The 22,091-nt window shown below is 37.3% G+C and overlaps 2 protein-coding genes across 3 annotated transcripts in view; both read right to left on the bottom strand.

Moving 5' to 3' along the window:
• Positions 1–1,695: 1,695 nt before the first annotated feature.
• Positions 1,696–16,680, bottom strand: fl(2)d (Pre-mRNA-splicing regulator female-lethal(2)D). The gene is made up of 10 exons (XM_074106012.1): positions 16,544–16,680; positions 16,212–16,415; positions 10,830–10,954; positions 10,426–10,753; positions 9,567–9,812; positions 6,173–6,323; positions 5,192–5,314; positions 4,241–4,340; positions 3,669–3,809; positions 1,696–2,021 (listed from the first exon to the last, which is right to left on the bottom strand). Exons 2-10 carry the CDS (start codon positions 16,378–16,380, stop codon positions 1,746–1,748), a joined length of 1,659 nt encoding a protein of 552 aa, XP_073962113.1. The 5' UTR covers positions 16,381–16,415; positions 16,544–16,680; the 3' UTR covers positions 1,696–1,745.
• A 1,093-nt stretch (positions 16,681–17,773) lies between these two features.
• The window catches only part of LOC141441315 (uncharacterized), a 67,232-nt gene continuing 62,914 nt past the window's right edge, over positions 17,774–22,091 (bottom strand). For both annotated transcript variants that reach the window (XM_074106010.1, XM_074106011.1), the window contains exons 5-6: positions 20,224–20,355; positions 17,774–18,423 (exon numbers count right to left, since the gene is read on the bottom strand). In XM_074106010.1, the coding sequence (XP_073962111.1) occupies positions 17,918–18,423; positions 20,224–20,355 (638 nt within the window). In that variant the 3' untranslated portion in view covers positions 17,774–17,917. The remainder of the gene's footprint in view (positions 18,424–20,223; positions 20,356–22,091) is intronic.

The following is a 22,091-nucleotide window of genomic DNA, read 5'->3' as shown; positions in this document are numbered from 1 at the left end:
TATAATCATACAAACATACTTCATCCATACTTGTATGTTAGCTAATAAGGCATCTGGTTAGATATGTCTTTACTTTCCGACAGTGTCATACAAAAATTTAAACACGAACTGACACGGGCAAGGTAGTAAAGTGTAAACATATTTTTGACCTCTGTTATAGAATAAGATTTACATGGTTATTAATTTTATTTGATATTATTGGGTTAAGCTCGAAGCAGGGATAGGTTAGGTTTATTTTGGTAAATTGGTCTATGTTCGGCTCCAATAATCCACCACAATTAAAACACCCTTTTCGAACTAATTTACAAATATTGTCCTCAATGACTCATAGTAGACACATAGTACATACTAATGAGTAACTTAATTACTCATGTCCCTGAGTTAAAGTTGCGGTCATTACGGTGGTTACTTAAAAATATGTAGGCATACAGATAACAATTTGACAGGCTGACAAAGTCACATTTGGTGTACTAAAGCCTCGTTAAAATACTAGATTAATAAAAATAAAAAAAAAACAATTTGACGTTTTATGGATGAATAAAGCAGCGTTTCCACCAATATAATGTGCGAGGATGTGTTGCGAGGAATGTGTTTTTCATTAACCAATAGAAAAGCTTCCTTTACCTCGCCTCGCTCCGCTCAGCTGTTCCCACCAGAGATGTACTGTGCGAGGCGAGGTAAATCATCATCATCATCATCCCAGCCTATATACGTCGCACTGCTGGGCACAGGCCTCCTCTCAGAACAAGAGGGCTTCAAGCGAGGTAAATGAAGCGTTTCTATTTATATATAAAAAAAAAACAAATTTCTCGCTACTCATCGCACATCATTGGTGGAAATGCTGCTTTAAGAGACTGACGATACCTACTTGATACTTATTTAAGAAAGTAAAGAAAAATAATGCCGACCTGTTAGAGTCACTATTCACTATAGCACTGTTAGAGTTATTCACAGAAAAAGGCATAGTGGCATCGCATTGCTTTAACAACAAACGACGAAACTTAGTGATAACGTTCTATATACGGTGGATCAGGAATCACATAATTCGATAATACAGTCACCAGCACCAATATCTGACACGACTCTATTTCTAGAGCCGGTAGAACGTATCAGATATTTTTGCACGCTCCGCTGTGGCGATATTAATGCTGGTGACTGTACCTAATTTAATCTGCCTCCATAAAACGTCAACGTTTTGTGGTTCATATACCAAATTCATCAAAAAAAACTTGCCATTTTTCAAATAAAAAAAGACTCCAAAAAACCAATCACAATTTGATTGCTTAGTAACGACATCTCTTGTCTGGGTGAGCGGTTAGTTCCGAAAGAGTGTGATGTCTGTCGACGAAACATAGATGTCGCTAGTGCTGTTGCTTAAGTAGCATAGTAGAAATAAGCAACCTGAGATATGTATGCATAGGAAAAATTCGGGTCTAGATTCCTGTCCAGCAGCGGTGTAGGAGTTATAGCACGTAGCACGGATTGCTGAGGACCTGGGTTCGATTCCCAGTGCTGGTCTCTTTGAAATAAAAAATACAAAGACTCCAAAAAACCAATCATAGTTAGTCTTGCTTGCGATTGGCTTATTTTGTTATCACAAACGTGACGCACAACTAGCCACCACCCTCATAGAGCCACTGCACGCACGCCACAGGTTGCAGTAGGTATTGCAGCCAGCTTCATTGAAACAATACCTTATTATTTACCGTCTTTATTTGGATTGCCCTCATTGAGATCGAAACAGATTAAAACCAATCATGACAAGCCTTCGATCTAAACTGAGGCTGAGGCTCCAGCGCTTTAGCTACGCAGCACATAGCGGCTACGAGCTCTTTACCGGTGTCCACAATCTGCTCAGGTGGCAAAAGGAATCCATATTGTCCTGTATCCCTGGTCTCTATGGCATAAGCATGGTGGACACCTTCGCTGTACATGAAGTCTACGGCTGACCCATATGTGGGATTTATTTTGCGATAGCCTGAGCCGAATTTGTAGGTTGATCCGTTTTTGGAAAGTATTGCCTGTGAATAATGATTAGGTTATTAGAGGTTTGTAGATCTGATATTTTTTTCCATTGTGACACAATGTGCTAACGCAGCTTACGCAGCAGTGTTAAACTTTTTGGTCTTCAGCCTATATAGTGCTAGCCTTAACCCGCGGCTTCGCCTGCATTAGTAATAGCTTAATGCCGTCTTAACTGAACTGTTGTATATTATGCCCGTGCAATTATTAAAATATACAACGACAACCGATTACTTACACGATATTTGTTACCATGCCAACGCAATAAATAAATCTCAAGAAAGCTAATATTTTAGTATATTATAATATAAATATAATAAAAGCAATAAATCGCAAGTTTAGACTTGCAAGAAAAATCGTGCAAGTTATATCTATATACTTACTACGACTTTGTAGTGGCCAATCGAGCGCTGCAATGTAATGCAACTTGCACGATTTTTCTTGCAAGTCTAAACTCGGCTTTAGAGTTTGGCTTGAAAAAAGGATACGGTACATTTTGATTAATTCGAGTTAACACTTGACAGATGGGCGTGCCTTCAGTCAATTTTCAACTTTGACGTCATACAAATAAAGCCATTTTTAGTATATCGCTACCCACGTTTACAGATTATAATATGTTATAACTATTTTATTTGTATGACCTCAAAGTTGAAAATTGACTGAAGGCACGCCCATCTGTCAAGTGTTAACTCAAAGTAATCGTACTGTAACAATTTCAAAGGACAACGTTCGCCCGCACAACGCCATCTATTGATTGCAAACGAAGTTAACACGTCATCTTGAGAGCCGAGGTATGGTACGTCACCGTTCTTGGACAGCGCCCTCTATTCTTGTTTTAAACTTAAAATATTATCCCACGGAAACGCATTACCAAGCAAGCATCATGTCTCAATGCAGATCTTTGTCTATCTGTGCGCCAAGTTTCATGTAAAGTTTTAGTCGTTATTGCGTGATTGAGTAACAAACATCTAAACATCCAAACATCTTCACAAACTTTCACATTTATAATATTAAGTAGGATAAGATGAAGGTAGAAAAAGATGGTGCATGCGATCGCCAAATTCGCGAACGTCAGCGCGTTAGAGACATACGGCCTCAGGTAGAGATTTTATTGCCGTAGGTACGTAATGTCTTCAGCCAGCAGTTTTATACCGGACTATGCAAAATAAACATATTTGTATTTGTATGGCGTAGCCAAAATTAAGATTTTAGCCGTCTATTTACAATAATAATGTAAATGAACTAAAATAATTTCTTTGCTCACCCGAACCAAGCGTGAGCAAAGAAATTCTTTTAGTTCATTGATATGGACCTCCGCAAAGTAACGCCATAAATTATAATAATCCTTCGGAACTCGAATTCTTTCTCATATGAATCTTTAGGAGAAGGAAACCGTCGAGCCCTGAGCGATATTAACGCTCTAGTTGTATTATTGTATGTTCGTTTGTTCATCGTGGCGCCGAAAACACTTGTCCGATTTTAATAAATTTAAATGTATCAATACATATTTTCGTGACATTATGTTTTACAATTTACAAATTTAGCAAACGTATGAATGAATAAGACGATGTCTGCAGGAGAAATTTATCTTAAAGACAATATGGCTTTTGAGTGAATATGCAGCAGTATTCCATGACATTAATTACCTTGCTCATATCCTTGGCAACGTCGTGCAAAACTTTACCGTGCGGTGTGCGCTCTGCTGTCGCGGCCCACGGGTAATTTAACTCTTGGCCGAAGGCGTGGATATCGACGAAAGCGGATATTTTCACTGTCTCTATCACCGACTGTAAAGAACAAACATACCTACATAGAGAACATTTACATTTACAGGTAAGGTAATTAATAGATTTATCATATGTTAACTATATATGAGGTCCCGGATTCGATTCGATCGGGGCAGATATTTGTGTGAAAATAGACCAAGTCCAAAGGTATGCCCGACAGGTTTCGAACCAATACGGGCATGTACTAATACGAGTAATACATTCAAGTGTGTGACCCAGTCATGCCTTATTTTAATTGTAGGTACAGTCAAGTGCAAAAATAAGTATCTATTCGAACCACTCAAAAATATGTTTCTACGGCCTTATTGCGTCGGAATAGTGAATGTGGTACTTATTTTTGAAACTTTGAATTAGTTCATATCTTTACACTTGACTGTACCTACTTTATTGTATTAAATTAAAATAAAATTTTCTTATTGGCGTTAACTTACTTGCACAGCGCTTGATTCTGGTTCGGAAAACTCCTTAGTACCGGCATAATTTTCACGACACTGCTTTTTGCTCGTCGCGTCGTTCATAGACCAATACTTTCTATTTTAACAAATAAGCAAATTAACACTTGCGATATTCGTATAAGTGTACTCGTACTGTAATTAGATGCGCTAAAATTTCAGTCTCTTAGCTTGTGGCTTGGTTGTGGTAATTGGCAAGTTTCTGTTAATTATGAACAGTAGCAGAAAGTTTATCGCTTACATGTATGCCCTGGCAGAATCTTTTCACAATTAATTTCACGATGATATGTAGCGACTCGTACGTAATGCGGCTTTAGCATTTTGATGACTGCCATCTACTCATCATACATAGGCAGTTTAGGTGTTATTTTTGATTTCCGTTAATTCTAAGGGAACATTCAACAGTCAAACAGGTAACTTAATTTTCCAAGACACTAGTTTAGTTTTTCCGTCTAAGTCTAAATTGATGGTGTTGGGCACTGTGGGGTATCGTTGGATAGATTTTGCAAAAATATTGTAGATCTGTAGCACCTTGCACCTTGCTTGTATCTTTATCTATCAAGGAGCACGACCCCAATAATCACCATTGTATTTAGGGAATAATTACAGACCTTCACAAAGCTGTCTGAATAACTAGGTAGAAATGATGTCATGACTCATGAGAGTAACGTTTCTCTTTGTTAGTATAAGTAGGTACCGTAAACCGGGGTCACTTTAGGAAAATTTGGGGCTTATGAAGACAGGTATTTCACTGCCAAGGATGGTCTAAAAAAATAAGGACATGGCGTAAAAACTGTTTTCCAAAGTAGCTCCTGCATTTTAAAGTAACCCCGTTTTACATTATCCCGTATTTACATAGGTAGGTAAAGTTCTTTTAGGTACTTAGCCCTCTGATTTTGTCGTGGATGCAAGAATGCTGGTATAACTTACCCGAAGTTTCTATTTAAATCAACACCACAGCAGTTTGGGAATTTACGTCGGTTTTTCTTCCAAAGACGATCTTTTTTGTGCGAATACTCGTATCCATCAGGATTCACCACGGGAATTATGTACCTGGCATGAGTGTATTTAGGTATATAACGCTTAATAATAAGATGCCTTCGCAATTCAGTTCAGGAAAAGGAGATCGATGTCAAACTTAACTACTTATACCTACATCTGTGCTTTAGTCAGATGGATGAATTTCAAAAATATGGACACCTTACTTAACGCCGGTAGGTAGTTAAAAATGTTTTTAGGGTATTACCTTACCAGGGCCGTTTTTTTTTACCTATTAGAGGCCCTGGGCACAACATGCTGCATGTATTCGGTAAGCCTGATTTTCAGGCGAGAGTTGAGTAGCTATCGGTTATCGTTTGGTAATGGGGTAGGGATTAGGAGGCCCTGGGCACGTGCCCAGTGTGCCCAAGGGGAAGAGGGGCCTGCCTATTACTGAGACTCCGCTCTCTGTCTGTCCGTCCGTCTGTCACAGGGCTCTATCTCTTGAGTCGTAATAGTTAGACACTTGAAATCGAAGGGAATACAACAAACGTGATGTTTTGTCGTTTCTTGCTTGATATTAATAACGGCAACACCTGGTTAAGGTCATCCGTCCATCTAGTTGGTGAACGTCCTACGCTGCGCTTGCCGATCCGCGGTCTCCAGTACCCTTAGTGTAAGTTTTCGGTGCCTCTAGCGGAACGTTTGCGAGTTCGTGTTTTCATACAAATTGAGATTTTAACTCGAACGCGATCGAGACGTATTTTATAACCGAAAACTTACACTAAGGGCACTGTTCGTGTTTCCATACAAATTGAGATTTTAACGCGAACGCGATCGACACGTATTTTGTAACCGAAAACTTACACTAAGGGTACAGGACTAGGTATACCTAGTATAAGGAATAAGTCCTGTTGGCTGCTAAAGGCTTACCAATCTATATTCTTTACGTGAACGGGATGATTGTCGAAGTCATTTAAGAGTTGATCGAGAATATAAAGTGCTGAGGTGACGCCAATCCACTCTCTGGCATGTACGCCCGCTACGATCAATATTGCTGCGTTCTTTGGGTTCTTGTTGGAAACTACCGCCATCTAAAATGCGAAATTAGGGATAGAAAACTACGCTACTTACCTTAATAGGTACTTAATTGATGACAACGGAAACCAGAGCTTGATAGTCAGTGGCTTCGAGAGGTGAAGCTGGCAGCAGCTGCCTCTGCCGTTGATAGTATGTCGTCCGAGTACAGACAGCAGAAGAAGTGGATAAGCGGTTATGGTGCTCAAAATAATGGTCACTCTACACACGACGACCTATTACTGCCAATACGAGTGTTTAGATCACTTTGAGCACCGTAACCCATCCACTTCTGCTGCTGACCCTGAAGAAATGTTACCTGAATGGTTCGGTTCTCTACTGAGTACCCAATAGTTTGTATTTCGGATAAAGACTTATATTGAGTACTTATTGCAGAGAGGTATTCGTTGATCACATCCAATTCGGGGTAAAACGTAAAATCTAATCGGTGGCCTGAAAACAAAAGTTAACATAACAAAAGTTTTACACACACACATAGGTACACTTACAATACTAATAAAAACACGTTCGTTTCGCTTGCGGCGTAAATAAAATACAACAAAACCACTGAATAGCACACTCTAGGGGGCCCCAGACATCTACTTGTAGCGGAGAACAAAATCGCGGAGAGAGCCGCGCCTGCTCAATCTAAGCTACAAATGTACCGAAAAGTGGAGCGCCATAGGTGATTCCACGAAAGGGATTGTTGTGCTGAATGGTTAAAAGGAAGCGACCGTTCAGTTCAGTATTTGGTAATTCTTTGCGGTGTACAAATATCCAACAGATGTTTTGAGGCTGATGGATGATATTTACCCAATTTTAGTGTTTTTCCAGTCCACGTCGGCGTCGGCGTGGCCAGAGAATCCAGCCGATGCTGGACGTCCAGCACTAACACTGTATGGTTCATATTATATGGTTGAGAGCTCAAACGCCTATTGACGTCCACCTTACGCGTGGCGTGAATCAGGAAATCACCATGATCCGGAGTAAGACGCCATAGGGAGATGTCTTGAAAATTGAAAAAACTTTCAAATATTATTTATTCAAGATATAACAAAAAGTGTGTACCTACCTTATTTAATCATTAAAACCACTTTAAAAAATTTGGATACTTGTTGAAAAATTATGCGTGAAAAATCAGGTTCGAAGGACCGAATGATGGAAAATTTACCTCATTACCATTTCAACGGGTATTATATTGCTGTAGACCTACTGTTAGTTAATTCTAAGTTGGTTCTACGTTATAAGTCACGTCCTTTGACAGACTGAGGCCTGGGCTCAGTTTACCCAAAGACACCGAACTGTATTTAGATATAAACGTTTTAGTAGGTAATACAGTCGAGTAAGATATTTTTGTTCTCAATGTATATGTACTTTAATCAAACATCGCTTACCTCGATCGTCATGGAGTTTTCTAATCAGGCTCATTTGTGCGTCGTTCGTGATTGTCGTGCGCCAGACTTGAGCTCCTTCGTACGACACCGGCACATTACGCAGGTTTCGGTTGTCGTGAGACGCACTGGCATCGCTCACTTTCCATTAAATTAAAAATGTTTAACGGATTTTATGTTATTTATGGACTATCCGGAAATAGTCATCTTACTAAGATTATAAATGCGAATAAATTATAAATTTATTAAAAAAAATAATGCGAAAGTTTGTTTGTTACTCCTTCACGCTAAAACGGCTAGACGGATTTGGACGAAGATAACTGCAGGGCTACTACGAAACTCAAAACTCGAAGTTCGTGTCGTGCGGTCCCTCTGACACTTATACTATTTAATACGAGAGCGAGAGGGACGGTACGATACGAACTTCGAGTCCGTTTGGTCAAATGGACTATTTCCGGAAATTATTAAAATACTAGCTTTTGCCCGCGTGGAATTCGGTTATCGCGCGCTTTTCCCTCGGGAACTGTGCATTTTTCCGGGATAAAAAGTAGCCTATGTCACTTTCTGGCCCATAAACTATCTCCATGCCAAAAATCACGTCGACCCGTCGCTCCGTTTCGACGTGAAAGACGAGCAAACATACAAACACACACAATTTCGCCATTATAATATTAGTATGGATAACGTTACGTATCCAACTATCCAACGATGTGATTTTGATGAACAAAATTATAAATGTGGTATTTAACGTACGATCCTGAGCATTTCGCTCTTTAAATAAGTGCGAGTTTTTACATAACTGGTGCTGATTCAGGAGTGGACAAAGTAAAGTTCTCGAGCATAGTAGTTTGGTCTTACCGGTTAGAACTATCAAACAATACGTAGCCAGTAACAGCATTGACTTCTCGTATAACTTGTATAAAAAGATTTATTTATGGAATTTCGCAACTTTTTAGTGCATATTGGATTTTCATTTTTCGCATGTACATAGAGGTTAGTAAATATTGCCCTAATTCGAATAACGTTTTTACGATTGATCGCAAGCGGATATAAAATAACAGAACAAATACGATGCCAGTAATACATGTTTATTAACATAGCTCTATATACATTCATTGTAATTTGAAAATAGAAATATACTATGTAGAAATCACAAATTTCATAAAAATGTGGCTATCATACAAAATAAGGATGGTGTTCAACATTATTGCTGCAGTATTCAACATGGTCTAATTCCATAAGTAACAGCATTTCAGGCATGTAAACAAAAATAAATGCCTTTCGAAACGAAATCCAGCAAGATAGATCAATCGTTATTGCTCACACATTATTGCATTCTCTAATACATATCACAATAGATGCACTTATCATAAATAAATTATAAAATTGTCAACCAAGTCTGTTTAAAATTCATTATAAGTATAAAACTATGTCAAAAACCAATTCACACTATGTAGTCTGGTCACACGGTCCACCATTGTGCAAAAACGCAAACTTACTTTTTACCAAATGTTTTCTTAGTTAGTCTCAGTTTCACATTTGACACAGTCATCACCAATCAAATTGTCAATGGGAATGACACAAAATCGTCTAATATTATGTCTTCTAATGAAAGTACATAGACCTTGATACACTTTATGCGCTAATACATAAGCATTCACATGAAATAGTGACTGACACCCAGCGTTTCAACACAGTAAATGAACGTCGATCACTCACATTAAAATTCTTTGAGTATAATTGGAGTTGACGAAACATAGCCGTGGCCAGAGAAATGAAGTGGTCACGGATTCACTAGTGAATGTTTAGGCGTCGTGTTCTGTAGTGGAACACAGTGGTCCTGGGTTAGTCTGCGTCGCCGTTGGGGATTGTGAGCGGTTCTTCGTCCTCGTTGTAGTCTAGCGAGAGCACGGAGGCCCGCCTCCGCTTGCCGACGGGTGTGTCGCTGCACTCGCTGCCGGAATACGTCCGCTTGTCGGCGGGGGACGCCGGCCGGTTGCCGTTTACGGTGGACCGCGCCGCGCGCAACTCCTGCTGCAAGTATAGCACGGTGCTCTGCATGCCTTCCACATCTTCATCTAGCTCTTGCAAGAAATCGTCCAGTTCTGTAATTGGAAACGGTTGCATATTTAGAATCAATTTGTTTTAGTAAATAGTTTTGGGTTTAGTGTAGGTACTGTAGTGCAAAAATATGACCTTATACAATGCTTCATGTTTTGGTAGGTACAGGCTCTAATTTCAATGTGTAATAAGGAGCTGTAGTAACAGACTTGGGAGTGTGTCAAATATATACATAATTATCTTTGCACTGTTACTACATTAAATTTCCATGCCATTTCCTACATAGTGGAAAAATGACGACTCAATGAAGCCTAGTTTCTATCAGGCAACTGGAAGTAATTCTCTGTTCTCAAAACAATAATTAAAATTAATGGTTCGAGTTTGCATTGGAATCAACATGAAACACGATAAAAGAAGCAATTCGAATTATTTGGCGACATTCTACGATTTATACTAATGACAATGACCTACACAATAACCATGGGCCTAGGGTAGGGTCTGCATTCTAACGTAAATGTGAACTGTTCATAAGTTTCACTTCTCGCTAGCGTGCAGTTTAGCCAGCTGTAATTAAATTGCAATTGAAGTGCACAGACTGTCTGCATTGGCCCTAAGAATAAGTTCTTGTATAATTATAGGACCAAAGAGGCTTCTTACCTGATTGTGACTTTTTGACCTCTTCACTAAAACTTTTTTGCAACGCTAGATCTCCCTCTAGCTTCGCTATTCGACCGCTCGACGTCATCCGACCCAGATCTTCATTCTCCTGGTGCAGTAACCTGCACTTGGCCATAAGTTTCTTGCCCGTGTTGGAATCTGGAGTGAATTTCCACGCCGACAGTTCGTTCTGGGTCTCCTCCAGTCGCGTTTTAGTTGACGTTAACTCCTGTTTTAACCGTAATATAAGTACATTCACTGCTGGGTCAAGCAATGATGGTCGTCCGTTCAAACTCGCGTGTGATGATTTCAATTCCGTTATTTGACTCTGAAAAAGCAAGTATTTATTATGCTTTTATATTTAATTAATGTTTACAGATTGAGGCTTCAAAATAACAACTTACTACATAATCTTGAATTTCCTGCTCTTTAGCAGCTAGCCTCCTAACAAGGACTTTCTCTCTATGTTGTGATTCTGCATATTGTTGTTTGATTCTATCTTCTACCTCTTTCGCCTTTTCCAGGCTACCTGAAGATAGTTTTAGAATGAAATTAGAATGTCATTTAAGAAACTGGACAATGAAATCGATATCAAGACAAATATTAAATATAAATAGAACCTAGTTACTTCATCATTTTTCAGTTTAGATTGTTATAAAAATTATGAACACCTCATAAATCTAACATCCAACAATAATATTTGTTTATGTTCCACCCCTATTTAAATAAAGCGAAGTAAGAACCATGAAGAAAGTGAAGCACCAGTCTATAAATAGTCTTCTGTTTCACTTTCCCAATAGTTTCACTTACCCCACCTTACCTTATACTCATAAAATACTTTGGTATGAAAACTAATAAGAAAAAATTATGAATCACATTGGGCCCCAGTGACACAACGTCTGTGTCTTTTTAGTTCCCGTTCCCTTTCTAGTTTGAATGACCGGGACCGAATGTGATAAGAAACATAAACCCCATTTTTGTTAGTACCATACTTACAATAGTTTTTCAAAAAATGTGAGATCAGACCATCAAATAAAGTCAAGCAAGAGAAGACATAAGTAGAAAGAAAATTGTAAGAAATTAATACACAGCAGTTTTTTAGAAGACATCAAGTTCTTACATACTAACACTAATAAAATAACAATCATCGACAACACCTTAACAAATTCACAGTCCACTGTATAAATTACATCAATATCTTATCTGCAGTTTAAAATTAAGAAAACTTTGGTTATGACCTCTTGTTTAATATTTCAAGATAACATGTAAGTATGTTTGATAAGAAAAATTCAAAACATTTAGACATGAAGACAGGTTTGCTTATTTCCTAATGAGATCAGACCTCATTATAGGATGAAAAGTACCAATGGAAACTGATTAGAGTAAAAAAATATTTGACACACTTTGTTGACTAAGTCTGAACCTACTTTTAACAGAGTGGAAGCGGTTCATTGACATATTGAGTTCTTTTTTATTATGCTTCTATAAAATCTTTTTACATGCTTTTTTATCTTTTTAAATATGGGTTGGTTGTTCAGAAACAAGAGATAAATTTTGAGATGTGAAGAATGAATGAATTTCCGTTGAGTTTAACTAACTTAAATTATTTTGTGCAATGGATTGAAGTATTGAGTTTAAAAACCAAGGTTGATAGTTGATATAAAAAAAAAAATTTTGCAATAAATAAATTGAACAGACTACAAAAAACCATGAAAATAATTTTCTACCAGTCTGAAGTCGGTGCCTCAGCATGAGCCAGCAGGAGTTGACCTATAGTCGTCTTTCTCACCTACATACTATACGCGTATATTGGGCTTCAATCACTCCTGCTGGCTCGTGCTGAGGCACCGACTTCAGACTGGAAGAAAATTATTTTCATGGTTTTTTTGTAGTTGGGTCAATTTTTTGTTATAATTTTTTTTTGTGTAAAAGTTCTAAGATAATATATTTGATGTCAACTGCTCCTTTTACGAAAAAAATAAAAATTCCAATGCAGAAACATTCATTATTGAGGAGTCCTGGTGCTTTGTCACCTGTTCCATTTCACCATATGCATTACGATTAGCTTAAATTGCTTAGCAACTGTGTTTAAGTCATTGAAATTCAACCCGTGAGGTACTGGTTATTAAGTAGTCGCTCCGTGGGTGCCGTGGTACCAAATGATGATTTTCAGGAGCAAATGCAAGAGTTACTACTAAATATATCAAAATTACTATAGGTGTCCCTACAATATTTGAAGAGTTTTCTCGATTTCCTTGGGATCCAATCATCAGATTTGGTGCTTATGGGACCTAATTGAAAGCATTCCTAGATGAATGATTTTTTTTTTTTAAATCGGTTCATAAATGACGGAGTTCTGAGATAACAAACATAAAAAAACAAACTAATTGATAACCTCCTATTTTGAAGTCGGTTAAAAGACTAAGGGCTATGATGTTTTACACTTGAAGTTTCTTAGTCCAAGATATCAAATGACAACCTTTGAAAAAGTCTATATTCATACAAATACTGCGGGTATTAAAACCTATGGGTGGTTCTACTTCTACAACAGTGGCGCTTACGCCAGCACGGTTGGTAAGCATTGCGGGCCACGAGCTTTGCCTCCCTTGGAGCGTTACATTACATAGTTAAATGTTTGTTTCGTTTGATTGTTTACATAGTTTTACGGGCCTCGCTTACCAAGCGCGCTGGCATAAGCGTCACTGTAAAACCACCCTGTGGTGTACTGAGTACCCCACCCTAACAACAGAAAAAAACTTGTTATATTAAATTATGACATTTGGTATGACCGCACATCAAGTGTAAAGAAACTCGCGATTTTCATAAACCGAACAGCCTCCTCATGTGTGTAATGTCTCTACGTCGACATTGGCAAAATACGTCTTGCTAAAACGGCAAGAGTGAAAGCCATAATAATAAAAAAAAAAAAAAAAAAGTGTAAAGAAAGAGAATTCTAAAATCAAGTGTTCAAGTTTTTATGGCACTTTATTTTGGTAAATAAATTTATTCTTTCATCTTTTTTTTAGTTTTTGCTTTCAAAAATAATAAAGCTATGAAAGTAAGATTTGTTGGATAGCTACATAGAAATGTTTATTTCTCTGACCTTATAGAATCTATAAGCATCTATAATATAGATGCTGCAGTAAATTTTGATGTGCATAGTGAAATTAGGGTATATGCTGCATATTTAAGTACCCCCACTGTGCGTGGCACCATGCCCACTTTGACAGTTTTTTTGATAGTATGTGATTTTTACAAATTTCAATCATAATTAAAATGACTGTCTGTGACTTTGTCCACAAAAATTACACAGTACCACTAACCTAACCTACAACATTTCTGGCTGTTTTTAAACAGGAAAAACTTAATATGATCAGGTAATTTTTTTAGCAATATTCGTCGGGTAACAAGCAAAAGTCACTAATTACCACTTATAGTCAGGAGGGATAATCAAACTTATGCATAGCATCATAAGGTTAATATTCCACTATTTTTTTTGTAGTCAGTGACTTTCACTTGTCACCTGACAATATTTTATTTACTCAACAAAATATAAGGTTGGTCAGAATCCTAAGTTAATAGGATACCTCTGGCGCGTAAAGCCACAGAAGAAGCAGGTTCAAATTCCATCTAGTAATCCATAAATATTTTTGTTATTAAAAAATATCAAGTTTTTTTTTAATCTAGTCAATTTCACTTAACTATCTTAACAATCCATGTTCAAATAGCTGTAATGTATGCAAACCATTCTAAAGTTTTCTTTAAAAGAATAAAAAAATGCAGCTGTATTATGCTTAGCAACCCAGAACATGTTTATGAGGTCTACAAAGTTTTCTTAAAATTATAACTGGCAATATAGTGACAACTATTTTAATTCAATACATCTAGTTTTTGTGTAGAGTCAGCAACAGAAATTGGTACAAGTTAAGTATTTTGGGTGCTCCTTTGCTTATTGATATCTGTTGGCTGTACAAATTATTGTTAACTTGCCCTTGTGATACTGATGCCATTTGAGTAGTGTTAGGCAATTCAGTAATCGTCTAGTTTTAGCCCCATGTCTTGTACACAGTTAAATGGGATCAATAATTATGCAGTAAAAGGATCTGTGTGCACATTTTCCAAACTGCAGGAACATGCCAACAAGTCACAAAACATTAATCTTGAAGTTTTCTCTATGTAGCACCAACACTAATTCACCAATATATATAACACAACATGGAGTGCATATCTGATACAACTATTTCTCAGGCCAGTAGGATGTGCCAGATATTTTTGCACTCTGCTGTGGCAGATATTTATGCAGGTAACTGTACAATTATCTGTAAAGCAAGGAATCCGCTTCAAGTGCTTAATGTTTTGTACTGAGCATCTAATAATTTGATGCTGAGGACTCATATAAGCTTTGAAGAAAAGTAGGTGGAGTTCAAAAACTTAGACCATATAATATGAAGCCATAGTTATATCTCTAATACAGGGTCCACACATTTGAAAAGAATTGACAAATGCATGGAACAATCATATAGAGAATATGACAGGAATAGTCCCTGTTCACTCTAACATATGAATGACTGTGTCCTGTGCGTTTGGTTGGCACTTGCCAAACATGTGAACCTAGCATAACACAGAACTTTCCAACAAACAGTACAGGGTGATGGAAGAAAGAGACAGTGGATGTGATGGAAAGTTCCTGTGCACAAGACAATTTGGCCTCCAAAACGACTAAACTGACTGGGAAATGTTCCTTTGTGACAGAAATTTATAGCTCAGTTACCTATGCTTAATCATTGTGTTACTTTTTTTCCCAACTTGTTGCCCTTTGAATAATTTAACTTTGTTGTACATAGATTCTTGCTGAAATTTTTTTCAAAACCTTTTTCTGATTCAGTTTAACTCGGACTCTAGTTTCTAAGGAGTAGGATCAAATTTTTAATACATTAGAGAAAATTAAGAAATTAATGTTGCATAATTTATTTGTTCCTTTCCCTTAAAATCTGAGACATGGTTTTTAAAAACACACAATATATTATAGGAACTATAATAATATACTGCAGTTTAAGAATTATTTGTATAGTCCTTTTAAGCTGACAGAAAATACATTGAAAATATTACAGACTAAATTAATGTATACATAAATAATTTATATCATGGTGATATGCAATTTAACCTATCCTGGGAGGCATGGGAATTTAGAATTCAATATTGCAATTTTTTAAAATTAAATAAGCACATTGACTTAAAATTCAAAAATACAAACAGTTTTACTAGTAAAAAAAAATAAAGCTAGCAGATACCTACCAAAGAACTATAATAAGTATAGCAAAAGAAGAAAAGAAAATTATATTTACTTTTTCATGTGAACATAAACCAGGTGACTCCACCATGGACGCCTCGGAGGCAGCCATCGCAGTGAAAGCACTAAACACTAACACAATTCCGGACTTCCCGGAGAGCACTGGACCTTTGGTCACCTACACCATGACCATTGTAAGCACTTCCACTGATCACTCCACTGGCACAGCTAACACAGCAAAACACCAAACTCTTCAGAATATCTTCTTTGATTGAACTTAAAACACCTACATACACCCTTTTACCACATTTTAGTGTAACATTTCAGCATCACAGTAATATTTTATTTTAACATGTGTCATAACAGTATCACTAGAATTTTAGTTAAAGCATTGTCGATATAGAGAAGAACTAAGTAATGTTTGCACATAAACAACTCGCGGGCGGGGCGCAGGCCGACCGCGGCGCTACCAAGCCGATGTAACTGTCGTAAATACCTTCCAACTGTTTGTTCAACGTTTCGAGGTGGTCAATGTACGAGTCCTGGGATGCCCACGCGGCGCGAAGCGTCTCCGAAGCGGCGTCGGACTGCTGCGCGCTCAAAACTACGCGCGCGGCGCCCGGCGACGCCGACGACTCGCCATGCCGCTCCGATTCCTCGGACATTGCACTCTTACACAAATGTTTAGAGGGCTTTTCGACTGAAACCAAACAACCGCCGTTAACGCCACAAATTGGAACCCATTTGCATTGCATTTGGCCGCCGTTATCAGAAACCTGAAATTCACTAATTAGAACATTTGGCTGGAGCTGGCGGAGAGGTACTTACACGTTCAAATTGGTTATTAAAATACTGTGAAGAAATTCTACGAACTAATTGATATTTTATACTGATTCGTAAAATAGAGAAATAATTACGAAGACATCGAACGGTATTCAAGAGACGCCATTTTATCACGTAGCACTCTAATGTTGCCATTACTGAAAATTTAATTTGAACAAATATATTTCATGTTGACGCAAACGCAAACATACGAATTAAATTTAGGTAAACATCTTTTGAATGCTTAGTAACTAACAGAAAGTCAAAAATGCTTCGCATCATTACGTTAATATTGAATCTGCATGGGCTGTGTGAATACAAAAGGAAAAGAAAGTTTATAAGTTATTTATAGGAATAAAATAGAATTTACTGGCAACTTTTTCAAATGTCAATATGTCAATGACTTTCAACTATTTTTTTTTAGTTTACCTTTGGTTCTGGATATTCAGCATTATTAGGTTTAATTTATTTTAAATGAATTCTTACCAAATCTTAATGAAAACACCACGGTAATTGTAATTGTTACAAGCCGTGAAGTAAAATGCTTTGATAGGCAACGAAACCTATTCATTAAAGCGCCATCTGTTGTAAGTGTTATCATCAAGATGTCCGTTGTCAATCCAGTGAGCTAGATAGAGCTAGCTATTCTCATATACGTAGGTTAGGCATACCTGCGACTCAATGCTATGCTAGCATGTAGTACAAGCAAGATTGACACTAGATGGCGGCACAATGTGCTTCTGATTATTCGATTTGCAAAAAAAAATCCAGGCAAGTAAGTACCTACTTGCCTGAAAACTATGCTCATGATTTAACCTACTTAGGTTGAATCATGAACATAGTTTCCTTACATATCCTGGTTCATTTGTTACCTATCGAAACTTCCTTTTTTGATCAAATTTCCTCGACAGTATTTATATGGTTCGTGTTAACAAAAAGGCTATACAAATGAACTAGGAAATTTTTGGGTAACTAAGCAAATCGAAAGCCAATTTTTTTGAGAAATATTTGCTTTTTCAAGAAGCGCGTTGGATTTTGCAGATTGCGATTTAGCAGATCGTCATGCAATTTATCATGATTGGCGGACCCTTGGTTGGGAAGCATCGATTTTCTTTGAATTGGGGCTACGAGTAGTTTCTAGTTCGTGTAGCTCTTTTAGGTTTTTCGCCATATTGGGAATTTGGTAGATAAATAAAATACAATATGTTACAAGTATATTTTTTTAATTACCTTATTAATTATCTTATAGAACTTTTAACACTTAAATTAATGTTCAACATTAATTGACCTTACAATCGAATCTATACAGTTATAAATATCTTATTCTAGCAATATAGTACTTTTAAATCACATATCGGACAACATTGTCTTTTCAGGAGGTCAATAAGGTCTCCAAACTTCCTGATTACCCGCTCCATACAGCCCATGTTTCACTTCATCACTAGTGTCACAACTTGGTACCAGACCCCCAGCCTCACCAGATTGTAACTCCGCAGTGATAGAAATTCCTCCATCTATGTCACTAATTTTAATTTCACTCGGAATGTACTGTTCTAGATTATGTTTATCCCCAGTGCTGTGCAGATGAACATGTATTTGGTTTTGATTAACTGTGGAGTATAGGTTAGGAAGTAGCATTTGTGGGTTAGGGTTGATGTATGGAGTGTGTGATTGGATGCAGGCATTGTTGTTTATGCTGTTGTATTGGTAGTTGTTGTAATTGTAGGTGTTGGTAGGCCAGGAGTTGTAATAGTTTGGGTCGTAGCGTTGTGAGCTTGGGTTGAGTTCCGTTAGGGCGCCCGCGCTGCTAGGACTGCCTTTGAAACTCGAGCTGGTGGTTTGAAAGCTACTGTAGTCGCTGTGGGTGAGTGGGATCTCGGGGAGAACTGTGGATGACAAAAAAAAAACATTAGGTTGTATAAATTAACATAGGTAAAATCAACTATAGCGGCATAAATTCAACCGTAGCGGCCCTAGTTTGCTCGGCATTGGGTTGTCGGCTCTGTTTTGGCTTCCTTAGTAGATAAAGGGTTAAGGTACAGTCGTGTCTACATTTATTAGGGTTGGAATGCTTTCAATCAATTTTGCTGGTGTATTTTTTTGTGTACATTGGTTCTTATATGATTTTACTTGGATGAAACCCCTATGATTATCGAAATAAAAAGTATCAAATTTCAAAGTGATCCAGTCGTTTTGGCATAAAAGAGTATCAACGCCTAGGTTTAGGAGAGGACCAAAACTTTTAACAAGATCTAAATCCGATATTGGTGTTTAAAAATGTGTCTACCACTGAATTTGAAAAGGCTGATTATACTGCTTGCGTTTCACTGAAGTTTATAGGAAATAACTTAGATGAATGATTGGTCTCGCGCGCTCGCTCGACTAGATACCGCGCTAACTAAAAACAAAACGTTCGTGAATGCGGCAACTCAATATTGTAGTGTGCGTAAGAACGGTGTAAGACAATTTGCAAGGATGCTAGTGTGCGTGACGACTTGTGTTGCCAGCTGCTCCACTGTTACCCGAATTATTGGGAAAATAAATTATTCTGTGGTCTATTAAGTTACTGGTTACAAAATGTATCTTGGGAAATACTTAGAAATTAAGAAGTAATTAAGAGTGAATGTATTAATATGTTTGTGTATAGGTTAGGCGTAGGTTTCTTCTTTAAAAAAATTGTAGGTATGATGTAGGTATATCAATGATCAGGCCTCACTTTTAATTAAAAAATATATATATTTAAGAACATTCAATATTTACAAATTATTACTGAAAATTCATGGACTGAGTCACCAACTAAGAAGTTTTGCGTACTTAACACGTTGCACCTATAGTTAAACCTAATATAATGTACAGGTTAATTAAGACTAAAATAAAAATAATTGTTTACAAAATATTCATACATAGGTACATGCATACATACATACTTACATACATACGCTTGAAAAACATATCCCTCCTTCGGGCAGTCGGGTAAAAAGTTAACATTTCAGGAAAATGGGTAGAAATACGAAAAAAAAATTTTTTCCTCTCCCGTAATACCTAAGTAAATCAGCTGATCGGGCTTTTGATTGGGAAGACGAAAAACATTTTTAATTTTAAGACACCATCACCCCTTAATTAAATAGTGTCGGGTAACAATTTATACACATTCAGTGTATAATATCACAAAGATAAACATTAAATAATATAGAACTAGGTTATGTATATATAATAATTACGTTAGATACTTAAATAAAATAAGTTATTAAAATTTATTATCATTTAATGATGTACAATAAAATTCAATTTATTAAAATCTTTCTTTGGGGAATTTGATTCTTGTGTACGCGGCAACACAGAATGGCGTTTAGGGTTCATGTTATTTTATTTTGTAATTTCGAAATTATACGATATTTACTGATGGTATGTGATCCCAATCTCCTTCTTATTTCTTGTAGTATTATTTTTAAACAGTTTCACTGCGAAAACTGGCATTTTACTTCGTTTTATGACCAAAATTTAACAAAAATTCGGGACATGCACATTACGCACAGTTTGCAACGCGACTGACTCGCCTTGGGCTCAGGTACGCCGATTTCGGCGTACTTTTTGTTGCCGCATTTGACAAGTACGCCGGCGGTATCTAGTCGAGCGAGCGCGCGAGACCAATCATTCATCTAAGGGAAATAACTTGAAATTTTTACCTGATGGTATGTGTATGGTAGGATCAGGTTTGTAGTACGAAGGTTGTAGGGCCCCATAGGTTGGGTAAACTGAGGCCGTGGACGGGTAGCCTGTGTTCCATTCACTCGCCCCTAGGATGTTTCCGCAGCTCTCTGAAAAAAGAAACGTCAAATCAATAAAAATAAAAATAAACTACTTGCTTCTGTACCGTGCGTACAGTCAAGACTAGCAATCCTAACGCCATCTAGTTATCAAACAGAAAACTGCTAACATTCTATTTTTAACTTTTAAGCTCGGATGGAGAAATTTAACTTGTACTCGTACAGACCTACAACTGTTTTCCTTTGAAAATACAAACTGAGACATGGATGCACAGAAAAACCAGAAAAAGAGACCAGCGCTGGAATCGAACCCAGGTCCTCAGCAACCCGTGCTGCGTGCTATAACCCCTACACCACCGCTGGGCAGGAATCTAGACACGAATGTTTCCTATGCATACATATCTCAGGTTGCAAATTTCTACTACGCTACTTATGCAGCAGCACTAGCGACATCTATGTTCCGCTCTCATCAACATGTTTTCCTTTGGACTTCGGTACTTAAATAGTTAAGCATTCGCTCTTTATTGTAATTTTTCCCCACAAGAGTAGGTACAGTCGAGTTCATAAACTTGTGAGCAAAAATTTGATCAAAAATATCTGAACACGACTCTATTGTTAACGGCGTAGAAGCAGTAGGTAGGTTTTGCAAGGTTGTACCCCAATCCTAAAAATAGTAGGCGAACAGGTATTACTGTCATAATTTCTGAGAAAAAAGCTACGACACGAGACCCTATTCCGGATTTCTACATCGCTACGCCTTGCTCTACTTACGTTAGTTATCCTATTCTACATCCTGCCATGACCATTAGAACCTATAGGTAGTGCCACGAGAGTTGAAGTGAATGATTGATTACACACACAGCTACATTAAAAAGTGATTGCATAAAAGTAGAATGATTGAAATGAATGAGTGAATGTCAAAATCCCGCTGCCATTACATGATTTTGTTCTTATGTGCGTGACCTCAATTCTGATGGCAGTACCTATATCTATATGCAAGGCTTTAATTTTTTGTTGAATCAGGCGTTACTTTGCGGAGGTCTACATCAATAAACTAAAAACGTTTATGATAAACAGTTATGATTGGTCTATGGATTCATTATAGTAATTTTGGTTGATTTCTCGCTCTACCTATTCGATTAGGCGATATATGGTAAAAATTGATGGTAAATGACCACCACCAATGATACCCACGACAATAAGAGGATAGCAGACACATCGGCTGTTAAAAATCTAAAAAGTAATTTAAGGCCCAACTCCCCTACCCCTTCCCCCCTCGCACGCTCGTTTGCCAGCTATTTGGTATAAAAAAATCAAGCTAAGATCGAATAGGTAGATAGAGCTAGAAATTGACTAAATTATTAAACGGCCTTAATTCAATCAGTTGTATGTAGTCATTTTAATTCAGTCATACACGTATTAGGTAATATTTTATTCAAAATCTAACTAAAATGGTGCCTAAAGAGCGAGCGCAAAGCCTACAAGCATGACCAAATCCTCGATGAATGGCGTTAATTTTGCATTTTCTTAAAGTAAAGTTTTGTAGTAAGATTTGATGTGATCCTTGTAGTTGAGACTATATTCCCACGGATAGGATAAAGTCACTAAATAACAACCGCTGGACTTAGAGTTATGAAATTTGATATGTAGGTGGTAGCTGGACGTCTGGAATAAAACATAGGCTACTTTTTATCTCAATGTTCCCACGGGATAAGGATAAAATCTCTAAATAACAACCAATGGGCTTAGAGTCATGAAATTTGGTATGTAGATAGCTGGACATCTGG

This window comes from Choristoneura fumiferana, chromosome 23, assembly GCF_025370935.1.
Source record: "Choristoneura fumiferana chromosome 23, NRCan_CFum_1, whole genome shotgun sequence".
Taxonomy (NCBI): domain Eukaryota; kingdom Metazoa; phylum Arthropoda; class Insecta; order Lepidoptera; family Tortricidae; genus Choristoneura; species Choristoneura fumiferana.
Note: the sequence above shows the minus strand (reverse complement) of the source record. Positions and strands in the feature narration are given on the sequence as shown.